Source organism: Aquarana catesbeiana, linkage group LG05 (assembly GCF_042186555.1).
Source record: "Aquarana catesbeiana isolate 2022-GZ linkage group LG05, ASM4218655v1, whole genome shotgun sequence".
Lineage (NCBI taxonomy): Eukaryota > Metazoa > Chordata > Amphibia > Anura > Ranidae > Aquarana > Aquarana catesbeiana.
Window position 1 is genome coordinate 631386073 of NC_133328.1, and position 24000 is coordinate 631410072.

Sequence of the window (24000 nt, forward strand, 5' to 3'; positions counted from 1 at the left end):
CCCCGCGCCGCGCCAGCCACTGGACAAACCCCCCCCCCCCCGCGCCAGCCATTGGACCCCCTTCCCCACATGCCAGCCACTGGACCCCCCCCTCCTCACATGTCAGCCACTGGACCACCCCCCCTCCCCAGCCATTGGACCCCCTTCCCCACATGCCAGCCACTGGACCCCCCCCCCCCGCGCAGCCACTGGACAAACCCCCCGCGCCAGCCACTGGACCCCCCCCCACCCGCACCAACCACTGGACAAACCCCCCACCCGCGCCAGCCATTGGACCCCCTTCCCCACATGCCAGCCACTGGACCCCCCGCGCCAGCCACTGGACAAACCCCCCCCATGCCAGCCACTGGACACCCCCCCCCACTGGACAAACCCCCCCACCCGCGCCAGCCACTGGACCCCCCTTCCTCACAAAAAAAAAAAAAAAAAAAAAGTCTCAGCTCTTCTGCTGCAATTTCCATTATGGTCATAGGTGGGCGGAGCTGGGACCACCGTGCAGAGATATCACCACCAGAATACACACAAGTATGAAGCTGGTGGGAGGTAGAAAATATTTTTTAAATAGAAAATATTTGTGCAGCAAACTCCATAGAGCCCGCTTCTTTTCCTGGCTGGAAGACGTCCAGCATCATCTCTAATGGGGGCTCAAACTGGCGGCTCTTCAGCTATTGCAGAACTACAAGTCCCATCATGCGTCTGGGAGTCTTTGCTTGTAACTGTCAGCCTTGCAAAGTCATCATGGGACTTGTAGTTCCGCAGCAGCTGGAGGGGCCACAGGTTGAGCACGCCCTTTCCTCCTTGACCCGACGGTCCCTGACCCCGCCCCTTTCATTCATTGGATTTCAGTTTTTTCAATCCTGGAGGATCAGCATCACATGTGGGCGTTACCTATGCAAATACATCCTGCCTGGGAACGCCCACTCTCCAGACTGACACCCACCAGGAACTTTGATATTTGCATAACTCCTCCCACTTATTCTATCAGGAATGAGAGCTCTTGAGGGGAGTACTGAGGCAGGGTGCAGGGGATGTCATCAGGAAGCAATGAACAGCACCCTGCTGGCCCCTCCTACAGCCACGATCTGCATAAATTGCATAGAGAAGCACAGAGACACAGTGATGATAGCACTGGGCTTAAAATAAGGCATTGGAAAAATAAAAAGCCTCAGTATGTTAATGAGAGGGGGAGACAGGAACCATGAATGGCAAAAATGTTATTACAAAAAAATAAAAATAAAAAATTATATATATAATTTTTTTTTTGTAATATATATTTTATTTTTTTTGTAGTATAATAAAAAAATTTTGAATCTCTTTTGCCAAGCGCTAAACTCATCAGTCATTAAATCTCAACACCAACCAAAATTCATCTCATACATGTCAGGAAGGGAAGGGTTAGGTGTCACAGGGACAGGAAGATGGGAACATTTTAGATTGGGGTCACAGAAATCAAAAACCTGACTTAGGCTGGCCATACACTATACAATTTTCTTATTCAATTTCCTTTAGGGTTTACCTTCAACTGTGTAGTGCGAGGACCTGCTCAATTGCATACAAATTGAAAGGCTTTATCTAAATCCATGAATTGAGGGGTGGAGTTGGGCTAAAGGTGAACTGCCGGCTTGCTGGGTAAGTTTTAGGAATTGCTGCAATTAGTATTATATTCATAGAGGACGTCCCTCACCCGGGGGGGGGGGGGGGTTTGAATCTCTGCCCATCCAGTTAATTGGCAGAGCCCAGTGCCAGGCTTTTTCCATGGACACCCGCTAACACAGCATACACATGGCCTGATAATTGGCTGATAATCTACAGCTCAGGGACACAGCAGATGTCATGTGTGACTGATACTTGATCCCAGCGCTGCACTTCATACACTGACCTGCAGGGGTCTCCAGTGAACAGCTGGAGGGAGACCGACAGTGCAAAATCTGCATCAACTGTTCAAAAAAAGGACACTCCACCCAAAACTGGAGGTCAATCTCTTCCATCCCACTGGATTTATTGGTCTCTGTGCTGAGTTCCTGGGTCTGTACACCCGCTGTGCCCATTATGAGGGGTTCCCACCATCCCTGTGCTGAGTTCCTGGGTCTGTACACCCGCTGTGCCCATTATGAGGGGTTCCCACCATCCCTGTGCTGAGTTCCTGGGTCTGTACACCCGCTGTGCCCATTATGAGGGGTCCATCATCCCTGTGCCGAGTTCCGGGTCTGTACACCTGTTGTGTCCATGAGGGGTTTGCACCATCCCTGTGTCGAGTTCCCAGTCTGCACAGCTCTTGTGCCCATTATGAGAAGTTCCTATCATCCCTGTGCCGAGTTCTTGATTTTGTACACCTGCTGTGCCCATTATGAGGGGTTCCCACCATCCCTGCTGACTTTCCTACTCCTTTTCTACTATGGAGAAAGCAACAGGAGGAGCTGAGAACGCACAAAAGGTGGGAACCCCCAAAACTCCCAGATGGACAGGAACAAGTTCTGGTAGATCTCCCTGCTGGGTTATTTAAAACCTATTGCAAGCTATTGGCTTAGCATCACAAGTTCCATCTCTAATGGAAACAAACTTTTGCACTGGCAGGTCCAAGTAATCTCAATAGAAAGTCACTTTTTTTTTTTTGTTGAGATCTCTAACTACTGAAGTCTGTTAGTCAGGAGCTCAGACACCGCAAACCACCGACACAGATTGTAATGGTGACACGGAACACACAAAATGTGACTATGTCCAATCTGTAAACTGCGCGCACCCAGCTGCCTCATCACTTAAAAGGAGACCCCCCCCCCCCCCCCCGTGCTGGGAGACATTTGGAGGCTGACCTTCTAAAAACGCTCGTTCCCAGTCATGTTCATCCTCTGGCTTCAAACACCTGGAAGGAGGATGCAGCCATTGTAACCCTCAGCTGACGGTGACTAGGAGGTCAGGATGACACCCCAGAAGGCAGTGCTCCCTCATGACAGGTCTCTTTAGGCTCTGGGCAGTATGTGCTCCATGACAGGTCGTCTTTAGGCAGTATGTGGTCCATGACAGGTCCTCTCTATTCATTGTTATGGGGGGCTGCAGATATTCCGTCACACCCCCCCCCCCCCCCCCCCGGGAATCTCCCCTCTCAACCCCCAGAATCCCCCTTCTCCTGTAGCAGGAAGATAATTCGGGGAAGGTCCCTGGGATGGGAGAAGATCTGATCGCTGTAATGGATCTACAGAACCCGGAGAAGGACAGCTGCCGGTTCACCGGACCCGTCACCTACAGTACTGGCACACGGACAAACCACGCGCTTGTGGCAGAAACCGCGAGGATGGGCTGTATAATACGCATAAAGATTCCTCTAGGCTTCTTGCTGTGCGCGTATGCGCGCACGGCGTGTCTGTGTAAGCGCGCACGAACGTAAAAATACTGATTTTGTTTTTTTAGGATTTTTTTTTTTTGGATTACTGAAGCAGCTACACATCTGTGTGTACAGGCCCATAAAAAATAAAATAAAAAAAGACGAGAAACCCTCGAATGTCTAAAAAAAAAAAAAATAGTAATTTTTAGGTGTCCGTGTGCAAGAGGCCTACAAGACTCCCTCCTCCAAAAAAAAGCGATATTCATTTTTTGGTGGAGTCAGGCTTACTTTCCCTGTATCCTAAAGCTTCAGGGAACTCAAGCGGGACAGATTTCCCCCTCTCCATAGTGCTCGGCTCTGTCTCCGCCCACTTTGGGGTGACTATTCACATGTTGCTTCTGCCATAAAAAAAGGTAGCCGCACATGCCAGCTGTGGTGAAACTCCAAATTCCCATCATCCCTCCACCCACAGTATGGCTGTCACAGGTCTTTGCAATGCCTCATGGGACTTGTAGTTGCACATATGGACAGCTGGCAGGCTCCTCATCTTCAGTCTATTGGTAAAATGTAAAGTAGTGACTCCGCCCCTCACCAACACCAGGCTCCACCCAAAACTAAAAATTTGCAACATGTTGAAAAATTATATATATATATAACATGGCACAATTAAAAAAACAAAACACCACATGCAAGTGGATGTTCGGTGAATATCAGATTCACCACTTTATTACAATGCCCCATAATATAATGGTGCAAGAAAAGAGCCATTTAGAGCGGCAAATCAGAAGCAACTCCTGACTTGTGATTGGTTGCCAATACAGCCCACAGACAGGATGATGGACGGGACGACATGCTGAGCCAAGTCTTTCCATGAACTGGCAATGCTTATTGGTCTCAGTGTGCCATGTTCTTTTAATGGTGGGGAGGGCTGAAGAAGCACAAAATATAGGATTAAAAAAAAAAAAAGCTGAGTTTTACAGACCCTTAAAAATAGTCAACACAAAACTGATATTCTAGTGTTTTTTTGGGGGCCCCCGGAGGGTTCCATATGTTAAATTATGGGAGTTCTCTGCTCTGTCACCGCAATTTCCGCAGGGCATACCATAGGTGGGCTTTGCCACCGCCATCCCCATAGGGCACCCCAAAGGTGGGCTCTGCCGCCATATTAATTGGGGCCCCCCCCCAGGTGGGCTTTGCCGCCGCCATACCCACAGAGCACCCCAAAGGTGGGTTCTGCCGCCGCCATCCCAAATGGACACCCCAAGGTGGGCTTTGCCGCTGCCATCCCCGCAGGGCACCCCAAAGGTGGGATCTGCAACCACACCCTGCTGAGCTTCTGAGGTGGGCTCTGCAACCATCCCTCCTTGACACTTCAATGTGGTCTCATGGACTCTGCCACCATCCCTGGAAAACCCTAAAGCAAGGGGAAAGGCGGGAAATCTCAGCATTGGAGACAATGAGTGCTTCAGGGATGTAACTGAATTATTCCCTTTGGGGTGGAGTTCGTTCAATGGCCACCACCATCGCCCCAGGGCATCCCAAGGTGGGCTCTGCCGCTGCCATGCCCACTGAACATCCCAAGGTGGGTTCTGCAAACATCCCTGCTTGACACTCAGAGGTGGGCTCATGGACACCCCAAAAGGTGGGCTCTGCCACTATCCCTGGAAACTAAGTGGGGGGGACACATGTTGGGGAAAAAAAAAAAAAAAACTCAAGCTGGAGTCACCAAGTGATTCAGACCACCGGATTCCACCTGTAACTGAATTATTCCACCTGGGGTGGATTTTGGTCAGTAGCGGTCACCATCTCAGCAGGGCACCCCAAGGAGGGCTCTGCAATTATCCCTTCTGCACACCCCAAGGTGGGCTCTGCTGCCGCTATCCCCACAGGGCACCCCAAGGGGGGCTCTGTCACCCCCTCCCCCTGCTAGACATCCCAAGTGGGCTCTACTACAGTCATCCCCACTGGACACCCCAAAAAGGTGAGCTCTGCCACTATCCCCATTGGGCGCCCCAAGGTGGGCTCTGCCACAATCCCTGGAAACCCTAAAGAGGGCGGGGATATTCTATCTGGGGTAGAGTCCGTTCAGTGGTTCTATTTCAGTATACAGATAACAAGCAGTTGACATGGTGGTGATGGTGGTGGGGGTGGTGATGGTGGTGGGGGTGGTGGTGGGGGGGGGGGGTGAAAACTTGGCCGGTATTGGGGTGCTCTGAGCAGCCTCATCATGGGGTATAAATATAGAAGGTGATGCATACAGACTGGAGACGGACGGGCTGGCGACGCCATAAACAGGATTCCGTTGTCCGGTATTCTCAAACACCCCCCCCCCTTCTACAGACGACCCCCCCCCCTTCAAATAATCACACCGCACACAGTACAGCACAAACACCCAAACAGCCCCCCCCCCCCCCCCCCGGTCTCCGCAGCCCCCTGTGTACCATAAACAGCCCAGCTGACGGAAACCGGTTGGGACCATTATCCAGAAATACTCCCTACCAAAAATAAAAATCGCCCCCCCCCCTCCCCCATGTCCATGGGCACCCAGGGATGGGGGGGCACCCTACCTGGAACGATCTTCATGAGAGGGCTCGGCTGGGAGCGACGGGCAGAGCGGAGGGTGCTGTGTGTGTGCGCTGCGTCTGCGGAGAGCCCGGGGTGGAGCGGAGGGGGATCAGCGGGATATAAATATCAGCGCAGCGTCAGGTGTCACACTCCGAATCCGCCTGGAATTAGGAGCTAATCTAACATGACGGACACACAATCCGACACACCGACCCCAACTGGACAACCAGACCCCCCCAGTCCGGGTACACAGTCTGCCGTCACATGACACGGGGGGACCCCCCCCACACTGGACCACCAACCGAGATCCAACCCCCCCCTTCCCCGCCTGTACAAACCGTGACGTATCAATACAACCAGAAGATCCTTCTACTACAGAGCAGAGAATAGATTTAAAGAAGATTGTACAATTAGAGATTGTATAGTGTGTGTGTGTGTGGCCATCAGTTTGTACTGTACAATGTCCCGAATATAAACATTCACCCAATCAATTCGTACAATTTGTGACCACAGTGCGAAGTCCCTGCGGGGTCTGCCTCACCAAGACGGTCTAAAGCTCACCTTACATTACAATCCGATTGTAAAATCTCCTTTAGATCCTCCAGTCTGAGTGTCATATAAATTCAGTTTATATCCATAGTGAATGGTAGATCTAAAGTCGGCTGTAGAGAGATTGTACAATCAGATTGTACAATTAGATTGTATGGTCAGCCAAAAGGGCTGAAGGTCCTTGAGGGCAGATATCTGATGATTGGCTCCAATCACAAGCTGGTCTCAATATCTTCTGATGATTTTCCAAATACATTTTTGGAAGTGGTATTCCTTGACGATATTATTAATCAACTAGATAAATGTAGTGTAGGTTTGTCCTGTTTTTTGGTGACTCTAAATGCAAAATTTTACAGAGATTGCACAGATTGTACAATGTATGGACAGCCTAAAGAATATTGTACAGCTACATTGTAGTGTGTGGACAACTTCCAATCTCACCACCACATATTTGTGGAATGTACAAATCAGATTGTATCGTGTGTGATGAGCTTCAACATGAGCAGCTTTCAGGCGGAACATCCTCTGATGGGTTCCGATAACAATAGGCGTGCCACATGTACAACATACGGGCGATTTTCTTCTTTCCCAGGAAATCAGAATGTTTAGATCGTGTATGGTGGACATACAATGTTGGTGACCCAAAACCACCCACCCCAACTTCTGACATTGAGGCCTAGCTTGGGTTGGTAATGGGGACCACTGGTGGTGGGGGATACCAATGGTTAGTCATGAGTAAAGATACCAAAAAGGAGGACACCAATACAGCAGACCAAGGTGGGTCCCCAATGCAGGTAACCAATGGATACCAATACTGGTGACCAGTAAAAGGACACCAAAAAAGGAAGACACCAATGAGCACCAATTAAGGACACTATCGCAGGTCATCAATGGAGGACACCAATAGCTGGTCACCAGTAAAAGGATACCAAAGGATGACACCAATGAGCACCACCATTTAAGGACACTATTGCAGGTCTCCAGTCGTGGACACCAATGGTCATTCCCCAGTAAAGGATACCAATGGGGGACACCAATGAGTGCCACCAATTAAGGATACTGTTGCAGGTCTCCAGTGGTGGACACCAATGGTCGGTCACCACTAAAGGATAAGAATGGAGGACACCAATGAGCACCACCATTTAAGGACACTATTGCAGGTCTCCAGTCGTGGACACCAATGGTCATTCCCCAGTAAAGGATACCAATGGGGGACACCAATGAGTGCCACCAATTAAGGATACTGTTGCAGGTCTCCAGTCGTGGACACCAATGGTCGGTCAACAGTAAAGGATACCAATGGAGGACACCAATGAGCGTCACCAACTAAGGACACTAATGAAGGACAACCAATGAGGAAGGGGGTTACTAACAGAGGACACTTGGTAGTGCACAGGGGAATTAGTGAAAGCGCGGCTGTGAATTGAGCAATCACCTCCATACGCCCTGGTGGACTTAGCGTCAGGGGTGCCCAGTAGGAAATATCTGTGCGGAGCACCCCGCATGGATGACATAAGCCATATACTGAGTGACCCGCCACCATCCAGTTATCACATCGGGGAGATAAAGAAATACTGCAGGAGGCCTGTGTCCAATCAGAACAACCGACTCCCGATCACCCATAACCTTCTCCCTCCTCTAATTACAGATCAATGGCCAGAGGAATCTCCCATAATGCATGGCGGCGCTCCGCCTGTAGTAGAGGAAGCAGATTCTGTGGAAAGGTGTGACAGGGGAAAGTCTGCTTTATAAAAAGGGAAATGCGGGTTGGTTTGTTTTGTCATCATCAATAAACACGACACTGATTTCTTATCAAGCCAAACTGGTCATACACTAGAAGAATTTCTTTGGAAATGTTTTTTTGCAAGAGCATTCACTTGAATCAAACAGTGAAAGTGATTTCCATTCAGGGAAAGAACTCCAAAATCGAACTTAAAAAGCATTGCAGAAACCGAGATTGGCCATCCCAGAAGGAAAGGGGGGGCTCAGCCTGCCAGCTATAGGAGCGGAGGGAGGAGGATGCTGGGAAATCTGAACACCCTGGCTATGGATGCCGGGAATAGACATCGGAATGGTTTGCTGGTTACAGAAACTAAATTTAAATAGAAATCTTATAATACAGGATTTATATAGCGCCAACAGTTTGCACAGCGCTTTACAATATAAAAAGGTAGACTGTACAGTTACAATACCCAACAAGGGGGTTAGAAGGGCCCTGGTCTTGGGAGCTTACAATCTAATAGGGTGGACCACAGATTACAGGAGAGAAACACCTACATTAAACATCGCTTCTTATAGCCACCATGCAGGTCACTGCCATCTCCATCCCTACCATGCAGGTTATCCTGATCCTCAGCACGCATACCACCCCCCTTCGCCACCATGTGGGCCACCAACCATCTCTCTCTGCAGGGCATCTCTATACTTCCTGTGCAGGTTATCCTCCATGGCACAGCCACCCCAGCCATGATGGTTATTGCCATCTCCACTGCGCAGGCCATCCTCCGTTTCTTTATGTAGGTCATCTACATGCCCAACATGCTGGTTGGTTATCCCCACCCTCCCTGGGCCACCCCATCACTTTGTGCAGGTGCTCTCTATCTTTCCTGTGCAGGTTATCCTCATCCACTCCTCCAGGCTATTGCCCATCGCATGGTCATCCCCTTTCCTGTCATGAAGGTTACATGGCATCCCCACTGTGCAGGCCATCCTTGTTTCCACTGTGTAGGTCATCTACAGCCCTAACGTGCTAGTTGGTTATCCCCACCCTTCCTGGACCACCCAGTCCTCTGCGCATGTCATCTCTACCCCTACTGTAAAAAGGGAATACAAGGGAGCGCCAGCTAAGTGCAGCATCAATGGGTTTATTACAATTAAAAAGCCGAATGGGTATCTCTATCCCTACAGTGCAGGTTATCAACATGTAGTCCATTCCCCATCACATATAGTCAACCCCTACCCCATCATGTAGAGTAATCGTGCAAGGCCATCCTCCATTCCTCTGTGCAGGTCATCTCTGTCCCAAACATGCAGGTCCTTATTCTCCTCAGCACACAGACCTCCCCTTTCCCAACCACGTAGACCATCTTGTGTCTCTGTATAGGTCATCTCCATCCCTACAGTGCCGGTTATCCCCACCCTCAGCATATAGGCCATCCTCATCGCCAACCACAGACAACCCCCTTCCCCACCATGTGGACCACCTGTCTCTCTTGGCAGGTCATCCTCAGCATGCAGGCTATTCCCAATGGCACAGCCACCCCTATCCCCACAGTGTCAGGTCATCTCCATCCCTACTGTGAAGATAATCTGCTGGCACAGATTTCCACCCTCAAACAATACTGATTATTCTTTATTAAACCCATTTTCTGCTCTGGCACTTCTACACCCAGGTGACTCCCCCTCTCCCCCTCTCCATTTAACCCCTTAAGCGCCAGCTGCACATGCCCGCCAGCCCTAGCTGAGGAGGACAATCCTGACTATTTTAGGAAATGGGAGAATCGGTGTGCATGTTTGTACGGAGGAGCGAGGGGAGAAACAACGAGGAGGGGGAGAGGAGCCTGGGATAGATGGGAGGGCAGAAGGCATGTGAGTGGGAGCTGGGCAGATCCTTAGTATAGGTGGGGAGAGGAGCCCAGAGTGGGTAGGAGGGCAAGGGGTATGTGACTGGGACAGGGGAAAATTCTAGGAGGGTCAAACATGTAGTATAGGAGGACAGAGGATTCCAGGGGGTATGTGAATGGGAAGGGGAAAATTCTAGAGAGGGATGTAGGCAGTAAAGAAGGGGGGGGGCAAATTCTAGAAGGGTCAAACATGTACATTGGAGAACAGAGGAGTCAAGGGAGGGGATAGGAGGCCAAAAGATGGGTAGAAAAGCAAGGGGTATGTGAGCAGCAGTGGGGCAAAATTGAGAGAAGTGTATAGGCAGTAAATGGGGGGGGGGGGGGTGCCCAGGAATATGTGGCGGGGCACAAATACAGAGCACAGGAGGGCAGAGGAACCCAGGGAGAGTAAGGGGGTACAGGAGCCCAGGGGGTATTTGACTGGGAGGGGGGGGTAAAGGGGTATAAAAGTCAATACAAAAGGGGGAGAGGAGTGAAGAAAGAAATAATGGAAAGACAGTGGGTATATGACTGGAAGTGGGGCAAAAAAGGTAGGAGGGAAGAGGAGCCCGAGGTGGGTAGTAAGGCAATGGGTATATAATTCGGAGCCGGGCAAATAGGCAGTAAAAGGAGGGCAGATTAACACGGAGTAGGTAGGAGGAGAGAGGAGCCCAAGGTGAATGGGAGGGCAAGGGGTATGCGAGCAGGAGTGGGGCAAATGCTATAATGGTATGAAGGCAGAGAAGCTCAGAGTGGATGGGAGGGCAGAGGGTACATGACTGGGAGGGGGAAAATAAGTAGGACAAGGGAGCCCAGAGTAAGGAGGAGGGGAGAGGTAAGTGGGAAGGCAATGGGTATGTGACAGAGTGGAGCAAATTCTAGACTGGTATGAAGGCAGTACAGGAGGGCAGAGAAGCCAAGTGTGGATGGGAGGCCAGAGGTTACATGACTGGGAATGGGGCAAATAGGTTGAACAGAGGAGCCCAGGGTAAGAGGTGACAGAGGAGCCTGAGGTGGGTGGGAAGGCAATGGGTATTTGACTGGGAGTGGAGCAAATTATAGAGGGGTATGAGGGCAGGATAAGAGGGCAAAAGGAGTCCATGCTGGGTGGGAGGTCAGCAGGTATATGATTTGGAAGTGGGTCAGATTTTATATAGGGGTATGCAGACCGCTTAGGAGGGGAGGAGTCTGGGGGAGGGAAAGAGGGCAGAATCGGACACACAGATCTGCCACTTTATATATCCATTTCCAGGGATGAAAACAGTACGTCTCAGAATCTCTGACCTCCCGTATATCACATAGGACATTTATTCCCAGTAGAGGAACACTGTGCTCCGGGCTTTCTGCACCTTGTACATAGAGCTGAAACCCGGTACAGTCGATCCGTACTGCTGACACCGGGGGTTGAGGGGGGGGGGGGGGGTAGGTCAGTTCAAGAAACAGCACGCCAACATCTGAGATAACAGATCACCCACAGGGGCAGATGAGGGCAGAGGAGCTCCACCAGGAGTCCAATACATGCTCCACCCTAAAACCTACAGATACTTGGTCTGTCTATGGCAGTGATGGGGAACCTTGGCACCCCAGGTGTTTTGGAACTACATTTCCCATGATGCTCATGCACTCTGCAGTGTGGTGGAGCATCATGGGAAATGTAGTTCCAAAACATCTGGGGTGCCAAGGTTCTCCATCACTGGTCTATGGAATACATGTGTAAGGCTGGCTATACACAATCTGATTGTACATCATTATTATTATTATACAGGATTTATATAGCGCCAACAGTTTACGCAGCACTTTACAACATGAGAGCAGACAGTACAATCACTATACAATTCAATACAGGAGGAATCGGAGGGACCTGCTCAATAGAGCTTACAATCTAGGAGCTCACTATACATGCTACAATCTAACACTACTACATTTTCCAAAAGTAATATAAAAAAGGTCCTACCTCCAAAAGTCGCACAGACCCTTACACTACATTAGGTATTGGTAGCTCTAAAGAAGATTGTACCATGTATGACCAGCTAAAAAGTAGTGCCCTTTCAGTATATACATCACTGTGTGAATTACGGTGCCTGGACATGGGAAGCAGTTTACACCACGCCACGGCGGATGGCGGCGATACAGAAATGATAAGATTCCCTCAAAGTTTCCATAGATGCTTAGCAGAAGGCTCTCTGAAAACACCGGCCATCACTGATCGGCCGCTAAGCTCAGAGAACCAGGGCGATTGGAGGCAGAAGGTTTTCATTGCGGTAAATCAATGTGCCAATTTTTTTTCATTTTTTAAAGAAGCGATACCCCAAAAATGGGAAGTAAAAACGTTTCCACTGCTCACGATGACTGCACATCCAACTTACAAAACAGAGACGTTTCAAATGATGACCCTTCATAATACATGCTGGGCAATGCCAGGTCAGGGTGGCATCAGCATTAGAGAGGAGGGCGGTCCGATCCCAGGAGATCCCCACACCAATAATATACTATAACACGGATTGGTTTGGATCCAAATGCAGAAGAAGAAAAAAAAAAAAAAAAGTAAAAATTTTACGAATGATATTCACCAAGATCATCCATTACAGATTAATGACCAGGGGGCTGGGGGGCCCGGCAATCCAAAAAGACTAAACTCTTCCCATCATTCACATGTGAGTGCTTTGCTGCGCTTTTTTTTGCCAATGCTTTAAAAAAAAGGAAGGAAGGAAGAGAAAGAAGGAAGGAAGGAAGGAAGAGAAAGAAGGAAGGAAGGAAGGAAGGAAGAGAAAGAAGGAAGGAAGGAAGGAAGAGAAAGAAGGAAGGAAGGAAGAGAAAGAAAGAAGGAAGGAAGGAAGGAAGAGAAAGAAGGAAGGAAGGAAGGAAGGAAGGAAGAGAAAGAAAGAAGGAAGAGAAAGAAAAAAAAAAAAGAAAAAAAAAGAGAAAGAAAAAGAAAAAAAAAAAGAAAAAAAGAGAAAGAAAAAAAGAGAAAGAAAAAAAGAGAAAGAAAAAAAGAGAAAGAAAAAAAGAGAAAGAAAAAAAGAGAAAGAAAGAAAGAGAGAAAGAAAGAAAGAGAGAAAGAAAGAAAGAGAGAAAGAAAGAAAGAGAGAAAGAAAGAAAGAGAGAAAGAAAGAAAGAGAGAAAGAAAGAAAGAGAGAAAGAAGAAAGAAAGAAAGAAGAGAAAGAAAGAAAGAAAGAGAGAAAGAAAGAAAGAAAGAAAGAAAGAAAGAAAGAAAGAAAGAAAGAAAGAAAGAAAGAAAGAAAGAAAGAAAGAAAGAAAGAAAGAAAGAAAGAAAGAAAGAAAGAAAGAAAGAAAGAAAGAAAGAAAGAAAAAGAGAAAAAGAGAAAAAGAGAAAGGAAAAGAGAAAGGAAAAGAGAAAGAAAAAGAAAAAATGAATCAAAGCGCTGTCTGTACACATGCAGAGATTTGTAGAAGATGTATGGAATAACTGCCCTGTTTGAAAAAAACATAGTTATACTTGATTTTGCCCATCTGTACTCTGTATTGCGTTTTTAATTTATTTATTTGTTTATTTTTTTATTTTTATTTTTACGCCCTGTCGTATTTTTTTTTGCCCTATAGTCTTTAATGGAAGTGCCTGTCAACGCAAGTTTTCATGTGTTTTTGCACCTGAACTATTCTCCCTCAAAACAGAAAACACTCTAAGTTTGCAAACTCATGCAAAAAAAAAACTAAAATAAAAATAAAATCAGAACCGCACGCTTCTGTAATAAAATAAATAAATAAATAAAAAAAAAACACATTTTAAAAAAGCTTCTAAATTCCCTGAAGAGCGCTCAGCTCCGGTGTGAATGGGAACGATGGAAAGAAGTTTACAAGCACTTGCTGGACCCCGAGGGGTTAACCTGCTCCCAGTTTTGGCTCCATCATTAATCGGCGAGTGATGAGGGGATCATTAGCAGGTTTATTGAACTCTGCAAGCCGCGCTCCTGAACGCGTTTTAGGATTTCTATATGTGAAGTATATATATATGAAGCAGCTGCCTACCTTGGCCCTGCAGGATCAGGTCATCGATGTAGCACCAGCTGTCCTGCTCCATGGGTATGGAGTGTCAGCTCTTGGGCAGAGGCGGCGGTGGTGGTGGTGATGGTGATGGGGATGCTGTGGACACATGGAGGTGTGAGGGATGGAAGGGAAGGCAGAGCGTCCTCCACCCTGTGTACAGCCTCCACCTCCCTCTGCTACAGGCTGCTGTCTGAGCACGTCCCGGGCACGCTGCCTGTTCCCACAGCGGAACCCTACACATCCCTATATGGGCTACGGCACTGCCAGGGGACCTATAGAGCGCCGATCCCTCCACTGCTCCACCCTGACAGGTCATCTATTGCTTACATTCTTACTGCTCTTAAAGGGGGGGACTCAATGTATTTTACTGGCATACAAGAGAGGAGCTTAAAATAAAGAAATAAAAAAGAAATGTTAAGGTGCAAAAAAAAAAAAAAGTCTTGAGCAACTTGTATCATTCCAGATGTACCCAGGAGCAGCCATATTTGTTCATTACATATGCAGGCTCTGCTTCCTACCTAGTGATGGCACTTTATTGTTCCTCTGATCTCACAGCAAGATGACCAGACAGAGATTTAGTGAAAATCAGACCCCCTGCAGTCTCTAATGAGGTTAAACATCCACAAGCCCCCTGACAGGCCGTGTGATCTTCACCTAGGCGCAGAGTCACATGATGGAGCCCAGAAGCAGCAGTTGTTTTCACAGTAAGGAGGTACTTTTTATAATAATATTAATAAGATTTAGCAATGCTGCCTAGGGCTGTACTGGCAATTAGATCTCTGCTACCGAGAGATTAACCCCTTGTTGGCAATAATCTGATTTCCACACGATGACTATCAACAAATCTGACCTCAGGCATCCCGTCGGTCTTCCACAGTTGCACCGGCTCCTCTTCTGCACTGAAATGGCTTCCTCTAATTTCACAGCACACTGTGAGCTTCTCACAATGTGCATTAGAAGCTGCAGCAAGTCGGAGCCTGCCTTATTTCCAGGCTGGAGGACATCCAGCATCATCTAGCTCTTTCCTCCCCAGTCTGGCTGTCCCCAGCCCGTCCACCCCCCTCCCCATAGCCTGGCTGTCCCTGTCCCGTCCCCCCCCTCCCCATAGCCTGGCTGTCCACGGCCCGCCCACCCCCCTCCCCATAGCCTGGCTGTCCCTGTCCCGTCCCCCCCCTCCCCATAGCCTGGCTGTCCACGGCCCGCCCACCCCCCTCCCCATAGCCTGGCTGTCCACGGCCCGTCCACCCCCCTCCCCATAGCCTGGCTGTCCACGGCCCGTCCACCCCCCTCCCCATAGCCTGGCTGTCCACGGCCCGTCCACCCCCCTCCCCATAGCCTGGCTGTCCACGGCCCGTCCACCCCCCTCCCCATAGCCTGGCTGTCCACGGCCCGTCCACCCCCCTCCCCATAGCCTGGCTGTCCACGGCCCGTCCACCCCCCTCCCCATAGCCTGGCTGTCCACGGCCCGTCCACCCCCCTCCCCATAGCCTGGCTGTCCACGGCCCGTCCACCCCCCTCCCCATAGCCTGGCTGTCCACGGCCCGTCCACCCCCCTCCCCATAGCCTGGCTGTCCACGGCCCGTCCACCCCCCTCCCCATAGCCTGGCTGTCCACGGCCCATCCATCCCCCTCCCCAGCCTGGCTGTCCACGGCCCGTCCCATTCATTAATTGGATACCAGCTTTGATCCTGGAGGCTCAGCATCACCTGTGGGCGGTCTGCATGGAAATACAGCCTGTCCAGGAATGCCCACTCCTCCAGACTGACACCCCACTCATCGAGGCATTCTGATAATAATAGACAGTCCACTGCTTACATTAGGCCTGAGGGCTACTGAGGTCAGGGTGCGGTGATATTTTCAGGAAGCTATGTACAACACTCTGTTGGCACCCCCAGCCAGCCATGATCTGCCTGCATTACATAGAGGAGCACAGAGACCTAGTGATGAGGTCAATGGGACTAAAATAAGTTATGTAATGAAAATAGAAAACGTTTTTTATTTTAAGAATCTAATTTGTATGTTGATTTGGGGTGGGGGGTGGGGGGGGGGCAGTGATGCAGAATAAGCTTCAGCTAAAATGTCAGAATCCAGAAAGCTCCCTACGTGTGTGCTGGAAGGGTCAGCATCCCCACATTCTGAGGCATTTTCTCTGCTCGATGTGCCAATCACATCTAATCCTCCAGAGAGGAGCGAATCAGAATGAGCCGAGAGTTGAAGAATCAGAGAGATTCTCATTCTCATAAAGTAGTATTAGAGAGCTGTAAGAGGCTCCCAGGGGGCGGGACGAGGAACCCTGCAGCCAATATAAAGAGGCCGCCCTTCCTCTCATATAATATGATTGAGCAGATTGTGCGGGGTCCCCGTCTATCAGATTCTCTGGTCTTAGAACAATGGGGTACATACAGATCCATACCCCAGTCAGGGTAAACTTTGACACAGAGGACATCTCCATGTTCTGCCCGCGAGGTGTCACCGGATCTCCACCCAGTGAAAGGTCACAGCTAAAGAGCACCTGTCACTCACAGCCTACATTCATCCCAGAAACCCGAGCCAAGGAATGCATTTCGTCAATGTACAGGATGATACCTGAGACTGGAGGCTCCGGCCCCATGGTGCCTCGTGCCTCGGTGAGCTCATCGATTGGAATAAAGCCCACCAACAATTATATGTCACAAGTAGTGTCACCGCTGAGGATTTCCCCATCCACCGGAGGGGCACAAGGCGTCTCCCAGCCTGGGAGGGACTACAAGTCCCAGCATATCAACTGGTATCTTGAGGGCATGCTGGAGCTTGCAGTTCCTCAGATCCATCACCGACAATACCAGGACCTCCATTTCCTCCCCTAGCTGGCATGGCCTTCTGGGTCTTGTAGTTTGACCAAAAACACACTGGCTATTGCAGTTATCTAGCTAGTGTTCAGCCATCACTGGTTATACTGGGGCTTGCAGTTCATCCGTCATTGGCATTAGTTCTCTCTCCTGCTGGAAGGGCATGCAGGGATTTGTAGTCCCTCAGAAGATTCTGGGAGTTGTAGCTCCTCAAATGGAGATGAGCCATTGCTGGCTATGCTGGCACTTGTAGTTCAGCTAACAGCCAGCAGGGCATACTGGGGCTTGTAATGACTCATTTAGAAGGCATGCTGCGACTTGTAGTTCCCCAGCCAGCCTGCAAGCATCACTGGCTATGCTGCAAAGTGGAGTTCCTTAGCTGGTGTTCATTGCTGGGTTAAGTAGTCTACCCACCCGCTGTAAGGACATACTAGGATTAGTAGTTCCTAAATTAGAAGATATGCTGGAACTTTTAGTTCCTCAGCTAGAGTTGAGCCATGACAGGCTATGCTACGACTTGTAGTTGTTCAGCCGTTGCTGGCTGTTTCTGAAACATTTAGTTTAGCTAGAGGACCCCCTATGCCAATTTCAGGTAAGTAGATGGCACAGGGGCCCGGGATCACCCTGGGATGCGGGAGCGGCACATTCCTGAGTAGTGCTGACTGTGCAACTCACACAGCTCTGCACATGAGGAATGTCGGACACCTGCAGGGGTGAAGCAGAGGGCCAGTGGGGGCACGGCTTACCCAAAGAAGAGGCATATCAGGATTGCGGGCCCTCGGGGTACAAGTCAAGAGCAGGTGGTGAAAAACACCTGGGATCCCCTTGGAAGGCCAGAGGGGACCTGGGATCCCCTTGGAAGGCCCGCTGGGGCCCTGGGATCCCCTTGGAAGGCCCGCTGGGGCCCTGGGATCCCCTTGGAAGGCCCGCTGGGGCCCTGGGATCCCCTTGGAAGGCCCGCTGGGGCCCTGGGATCCCCTTGGAAGGCCCGCTGGGGCCCTGGGATCCCCTTGGAAGGCCCGCTGGGGCCCTGGGATCCCCTTGGAAGGCCCGCTGGGGCCCTGGGATCCCCTTGGAAGGCCCGATGGGGCCCTGGGATCCCCTTGGAAGGCCCGCTGGGGCCCTGGGATCCCCTTGGAAGGCCCGATGGGGCCCTGGGATCCCCTTGGAAGGCCCGATGGGGCTTTAGCTGCCCAGATGCCATTAGACTCAATTATTTTGCCCTAGTGAAGGCGGATGAATCCCTGTGTGTAGGCTGGCAGCTACCATGCCGCTGACTCATTCCACCCCAGGGACACGTCTTTCCATCACCCTGCAAGCAGTGAGATTGATCAGGTCAGCCCACATGCCAGGCGCTGAGCGGCAGTCTCATACTTGAGCAGCGAGTAATGCTTGGAACCCCTCCAATTCCTTCCATCACACCCCCTTCTGCTCTTCGTCACTGACGGACACAAATGCCGGGGCCCCCGGGTGCAATCTTGGCACCCACATACCAACATCAGATCAGAATAATATTGGCCAAGCGTGTCCCTGGCATCACTGAAGATTGTGGGACGGGTTGACGAGCTGCAGAGGTTTTCCAGCATGCTGAACACATTGTGTGTCATTGGCTGCTCAGTATCCTGCACTGCTAGCGACAATCACATCGTACATGGCCTAAATGTCTGTACAACAGCTTTCGACGGCAATTTTACAACAAAAACAGGCCACAACAAAACTTCCACATTTACTGAGTCGTGGCACATAGCAAAATGGAGTCACAGTGGCTCTCCAGTTGGACAATAAACAACCCCAGCCCACCCAAAAGTGGTATTTTACTAATTAATGTCATAAATTGTTTAACATCCATCCACTAAACACTGAAATATTTTTGGATTGGGCAGTCATTCAAACGCTCTAGAATACTCTGCTAGAAACCTTCAGTGGTCAGCTGCATGGATCTACCATACACCTACTGACCAAGAACGCTTAGTAAATACTCTTAAAAAAAATGAAAGTTTCTTTTCCATGGCCTAGACCATAAAGTAACAATAGTGCTAGAACAAAGTGCAGAACCAACATGACAGGGAAACAGGAAATACTTTCACTGATTAACTTTTATAAAGAAGTGTACGATATCTGTACATACCTTCTTCTGGAGAAGATTCTGGATTTGTCACATCCTCTGTTGACTGCTCTGTGACCTCACCCCAACTTTTGTCTACATGGACAGTTTCTTTACCATCTTTGGCTTCTGGAGGATTCTGGGTAAGGGCAACAGTTTGTGACACAGCATGGAGAACTGCCTCTTTGGCTTCTGGAGGACTCTGGGTAAGGACAACAGTTTCTGATACCACTTGTAAAACCCCTTCCTTGGATTCAGATGGATTCAGAGTAGGAACAGTTTCTGACACAGCTTGGAGGACTTCATCTTTGGATCCAAATGGAATCTCGGCATGAATGGTCTCCGAGACACTTTGGAGGATGTTCTCTTTAGTCTCGGTTTTTGACAAATCTTCAAAAACCTCTTTGGATTCTGAAAGATTTGGGGAAGGTATAGCAGCTTCTGAAGGCTTTTGGGGGACCTCCAGCTTTGGCACAGTCAGTGGGTCCTCTTCCCTGTCTTTCTGGTCTGGCAAGTCAGGTTCGGATGTGGGTTCCTTGGTCCCTGGTAATGGCTCAGTTTCTGGCACACAGATGCCCGCACCCGTACCTGCCAGTGTCACCTGTTTAACATCTTCTGGATATGAATCTTGTGCATTATGAGGTAAAGTCAACGAAACAGACATACTCTGGAGATGACTCTGAATATGTAAGACTTTTGTTGTCACGATGGACCTTTGTTCTGTAATAGTCTGACTTTCTGAAATTAAGACCGTTTTTTCTTCTTTAGCCACTGGAAGGTTCTGGGAAGGAGTAGCTAAAGACATTTCCAGGTCATCCGTAATCTTGGTTTCAGAAGTGGACTTTTTGATAGTGTCTTCCAGTTTTGCTTCTTCTACCTCTCGTGCAGTTTCTTGAGGCTGGGAAACCTCTGGAGTATTCCCCTGCTTGACCTCAGTGATTGAAGAGCTAATATTTTCATCTACAGTGAAAGCATCCAGTATTATAGTCCTTATTTGCTTATGACTGATTTCAGATTTTAGTTCAGCTTTGGTCTGATCCATTTCTTGGATAGCCTCCGCTTTTGCTGGCAGGGTGGCAGAAATTTCTGGGCCTTCCATTCTTGTCGATTCTATAACCACCTCTTTGCCCTTGTCTTTTTTTTTGGACCCTTGCTTGCTCTCCTTCCGATCAATTTCCTGATCTATGCTAGCTTGGAGGGTATCCTCTTCCCCCTCTTTTTTTGCACGTTGGGTGGCAGAAACCTCTGGGCCTTCTATTTTTGCTACAGCCGTCTCAGCCCTGTCACCTTTACTCTTGGACCCCTTTTTGCTCTTATCCTGTCCAATTTCTTGGTCTAGGTTAGGTTGGAGGGTAGCCTCCGTCTCCTGTTTCTTTGCCGGTTGGATGGCAAGGACCTGTGTACCTTCAATTTTTGCTGATTCTCTATCTGTCTCCTTGGCCTGGTCATCCTTACTCTTGGACCCTTTTTTGCTCTTCTCAGAAATTACCTGGTCTAAACTAGGCTGGAGGGTTTCTTCCAGAGACCCTCCAACTACCTCTCTAACCCAATCTTTCTGTTTATGAGCTTTGCTCTTTTTGCCTTCTTTAATCTCTAGGGCCTGTTCTGTCTTGCTGGTTACTACACTAGTGCTTGTCTGACTAAGTGTCACCTGTACAATGGTTTCCTCCTGTATAACCTTTTCTGTATATTTCTCCATTTTCTTGTGTTTAGTTATTAGGGGTTCACTAGTCACCTTCACCGCAGTTAAGGCCTGGGTCACCTCTACTCCCTGCTCTTGCTTGGGCTCTTCCTTCTCATCACTTGTGGGCTTGGGCTCTTCCTTCTTGGCCTCACTCTTGGGCTTGGGCTCTTCCTTCTTGGCCTCATTCTTGGGCTCTTCCTTCTTGGCCTCACTCTTGGGCTCTTCCTTCTTGGCCTCACTCTTGGGCTCTTCCTTCTTGGCCTCACTCTTGGGCTCTTCCTTCTTGGCCTCACTCTTGGGCTCTTCCTTCTTGGCCTCACTCTTGGGCTCTTCCTTCTTGACCTCACTCTTGGGCTCTTCCTTCTTGACCTCACTCTTGGGCTTGGGCTCTTTCTTCTTGGCCTCACTCTTGGGCTCTTCCTTCTTGGCCTCACTCTTGGGCTTGGGCTCTTCCTTCTTGGCCTCACTCTTGGGCTTGGGCTCTTCCTTCTTGGCCTCACTCTTGGGCTTGGGCTCTTCCTTCTTGGCCTCACTCTTGGGCTCTTCCTTCTTGGCCTCACTCTTGGGCTTGGGCTCTTCCTTCTTGGCCTCACTCTTGGGCTTGGGCTCTTCCTTCTTGGCCTCACTCTTGGGCTTGGGCTCTTCCTTCTTGGCCTCACTCTTGGGCTTGGGCTCTTCCTTCTTGGCCTCACTCTTGGGCTCTTCCTTCTTGGCCTCACTCTTGGGCTTGGGCTCTTCCTTCTTGGCCTCATTCTTGGACTTGGGCTCTTCCTTCTTGGCCTCACTCTTCGGCTTGGGCTCTTCCTTCTTGGCCTCACTCTTCGGCTTGGGCTCTTCCTTCTTGGCCTCACTCTTCGGCTTGGGCTCTTCCTTCTTGGCCTCACTCTTGGGCTCTTCCTTCTTGGCCTCACTCTTGGGCTTGGGCTCTTCCTTCTTGGCCTCACTCTTCGGCTTGGGCTCTTCCTTCTTGGCCTCACTCTTCGGCTTGGGCTCTTCCTTCTTGGCCTCACTCTTCGGCTTGGGCTCTTCCTTCTTGGCCTCACTCTTCGGCTTGGGCTCTTCCTTCTTGGCCTCACTCTTCGGCTCTTCCTTTTTGGCCTCACTCTTGGGCTCTTCCTTTTTGGCCTCACTCTTGGGCTCTTCCTTTTTGGCCTCACTCTTGGGCTCTTCCTTTTTGGCCTCACTCTTGGGCTCTTCCTTTTTGGCCTCACTCTTGGGCTCTTCCTTTTTGGCCTCACTCTTGGGCTCTTTCTTTTTGGCCTCACTCTTGGGCTTGGGTTCTTCCATCTTAACCTCACTCTGGGGCACTTCCTTCTTAACCTCACTCTGGGGCTCAAGATTTGATACAGAATTAAGCTTTTTCTGTTTTTCTGATGTTTTTTCCTGGACTTGTTTCTGTTCCTTTTGACCCTTGACCTCTAACTGGATGTCTGCTTTTGCCTCAGTGATTGGAGGTGCGGCGGAAGTCACTGGACTTGGAATTTCAGAAATCTCTCTCTCCTTTTTCTTTTTGTTTTTTCGCTTACTCCCTTGACCCTGTGACTCTACAGCCTCTGGGTTTGAAGCTACTTGAGCTTCAGTTACTTGTACATCTATATGGTCCACCTTTTGAAAATCATTTTTCTGCTTCTCCTCTTGCATAGAGTCTACTTTTACTGACTCAAAAAGAGGGGCCATTATGCTTGAGGCCTGCACAGCCTCCAGTACCTCTGTGTCAATTTGATTATTTGCCTTTTGCTTTTTTGATTGGCCCTCACCCTTTTCCTGCTTGGGCTCCTGTTCAAATATCTTTTGAACTTTTGATGTCTCTTTAATCTCCATGTGTTCCCCTTGCATGTAGTTAGTGGTCTCTAGTGTTTTATGAGTGATGACTGAAGTCCTATTCGTTAGGGGGACTACATGGTGCTCAAGTGACTTTTCTACTACTAGGTTTCTGGCCTCCTCCCAGGTTTGTAACAGTCTGGCCCCTGGTTTATTTCCTGCATATTGTAGCTGTGAGGTTGAGGTGACGCTATTTATAATGATCTCAGACTCCCTTGCTCGATTCTCCTCCCTCCTCTCCTCCTGTCTCTCATGAATGGAGGGGATGGGACTCAGACCTGTCAGAAAGTCAGCATGTGCTCTCACTGCCTGCTTGCTAGTCACGTCTGGCTTTCTGAACCCTTGTGTCTCTGCCAGTCTTTTCTCAGCTATCCTCCTCTCTGTGATCTCCAAGGCTGTCTTCTCTACAGAGCTCTTTCTACCCTCATCCCACTTTTGACTTTCCCTACTGCTCCCCCATTTCTCTCCACCATTCAGAACCTGAAAAGCATGACTAGGGTAACTTGTTCCCCTCTTCTGCTCATCCCTGTCCGCCCCTCTCTGCCACCCACCTTCCTGCCAGCTGTTCTCAACCACGTGGGGAGCGGTGGAGCCATGTGTGCCGTCCTGCCCTCTCTGAATCACAGTCTGCTCTCTTCGCCGGTACTCTTGCCTCTCCACGTCGCCCTGGGGCTTTGGGACATAGGACGTAGGTCCCCGGACAGACTGGACGTTTGCAGGTGTCCTCCTAGGTGCACCTAGGGGAGGGACAGGACGCCTCACTCTCTGGAGAGAAGCCGGCACAATCTCAGGAGGGAGATGAAGGTACTGTCGCAGGTAAGCGATGCCTTCATTAGTGAGGTACCAGTAGCAATGCCTCCATACGAAAGTTTCCCGGACTAACCCACGTGACTTCAGAGATCCCATGGCTTTGGTTACCTGTAGGTTGGTGACACCGGGCACCTCAGCATGGCGGCTCTGCGGCCTCTCGTCGTTCGTTGCCACCATGACTCCATCTCTGAAAAGGATTTCATAGATCGCCCGCAGGCGATCCCGCGGCATCAGCATCCCGGCCACCATCTTGGCGAATGAGGCTCAGATGCAAATGGCAGCTTAACAAAAATTCCAGCAGCAATAAGAAAAAAAAAAGAAAAAGAAAAGGGAATTGATCCTGAGCAATAAATAAAAAGCCCTAAAAATTCCTGGAGCCACGCTAAAACTAAACGAATCTGATCCCCCTGAATGGCTGTGTGACAGGGAGAAGCGACAGCTCCGCTCTACAATAATCTCTGCAGAGCCTAAAAATGAGCAGCAAGAAAAGTTTTTTTCCTCCTCCCTGAGTTGCTGTTCTCCCCCCCACCCTCCTCAGCTGCCTTTGGAGAGGACTCCACCTCCAGGGTGTCAGAGAGACTGGACAGAGAAGAGAGACAGCACAGAGCGTAGAGAGACAGCACAGAGCGCGAGACAGGCACACCCAACCATGCCTGGGGACTCCACCTTCTGCCCATTCCTATACCAGGAACCCAACTGGATCCCCCATCAA

The 24000-nt window shown here is 49.6% G+C and overlaps 1 protein-coding gene across 12 annotated transcripts in view; it reads right to left on the reverse strand.

The window, feature by feature from the left end:
* The window catches only part of PLEC (plectin), a 292355-nt gene that overhangs the window by 125327 nt on the left and 143028 nt on the right, over positions 1-24000 (reverse strand). For 3 of the 12 annotated variants that reach the window (XM_073632327.1, XM_073632326.1, XM_073632325.1), the window contains exon 1: positions 18998-23771. The exons of 6 other annotated variants lie outside the window; for them this stretch is intronic. In XM_073632327.1, coding sequence (XP_073488428.1) covers positions 18998-23537 — 4540 coding nt within the window. In that variant the 5' untranslated portion in view covers positions 23538-23771. Of the gene's footprint in view, positions 1-5886; positions 5918-14023; positions 14097-18997; positions 23772-24000 lie in introns of those variants that run through there. 3 more of the 12 variants (XM_073632328.1, XM_073632336.1, XM_073632340.1) reach the window with 3 other exon arrangements.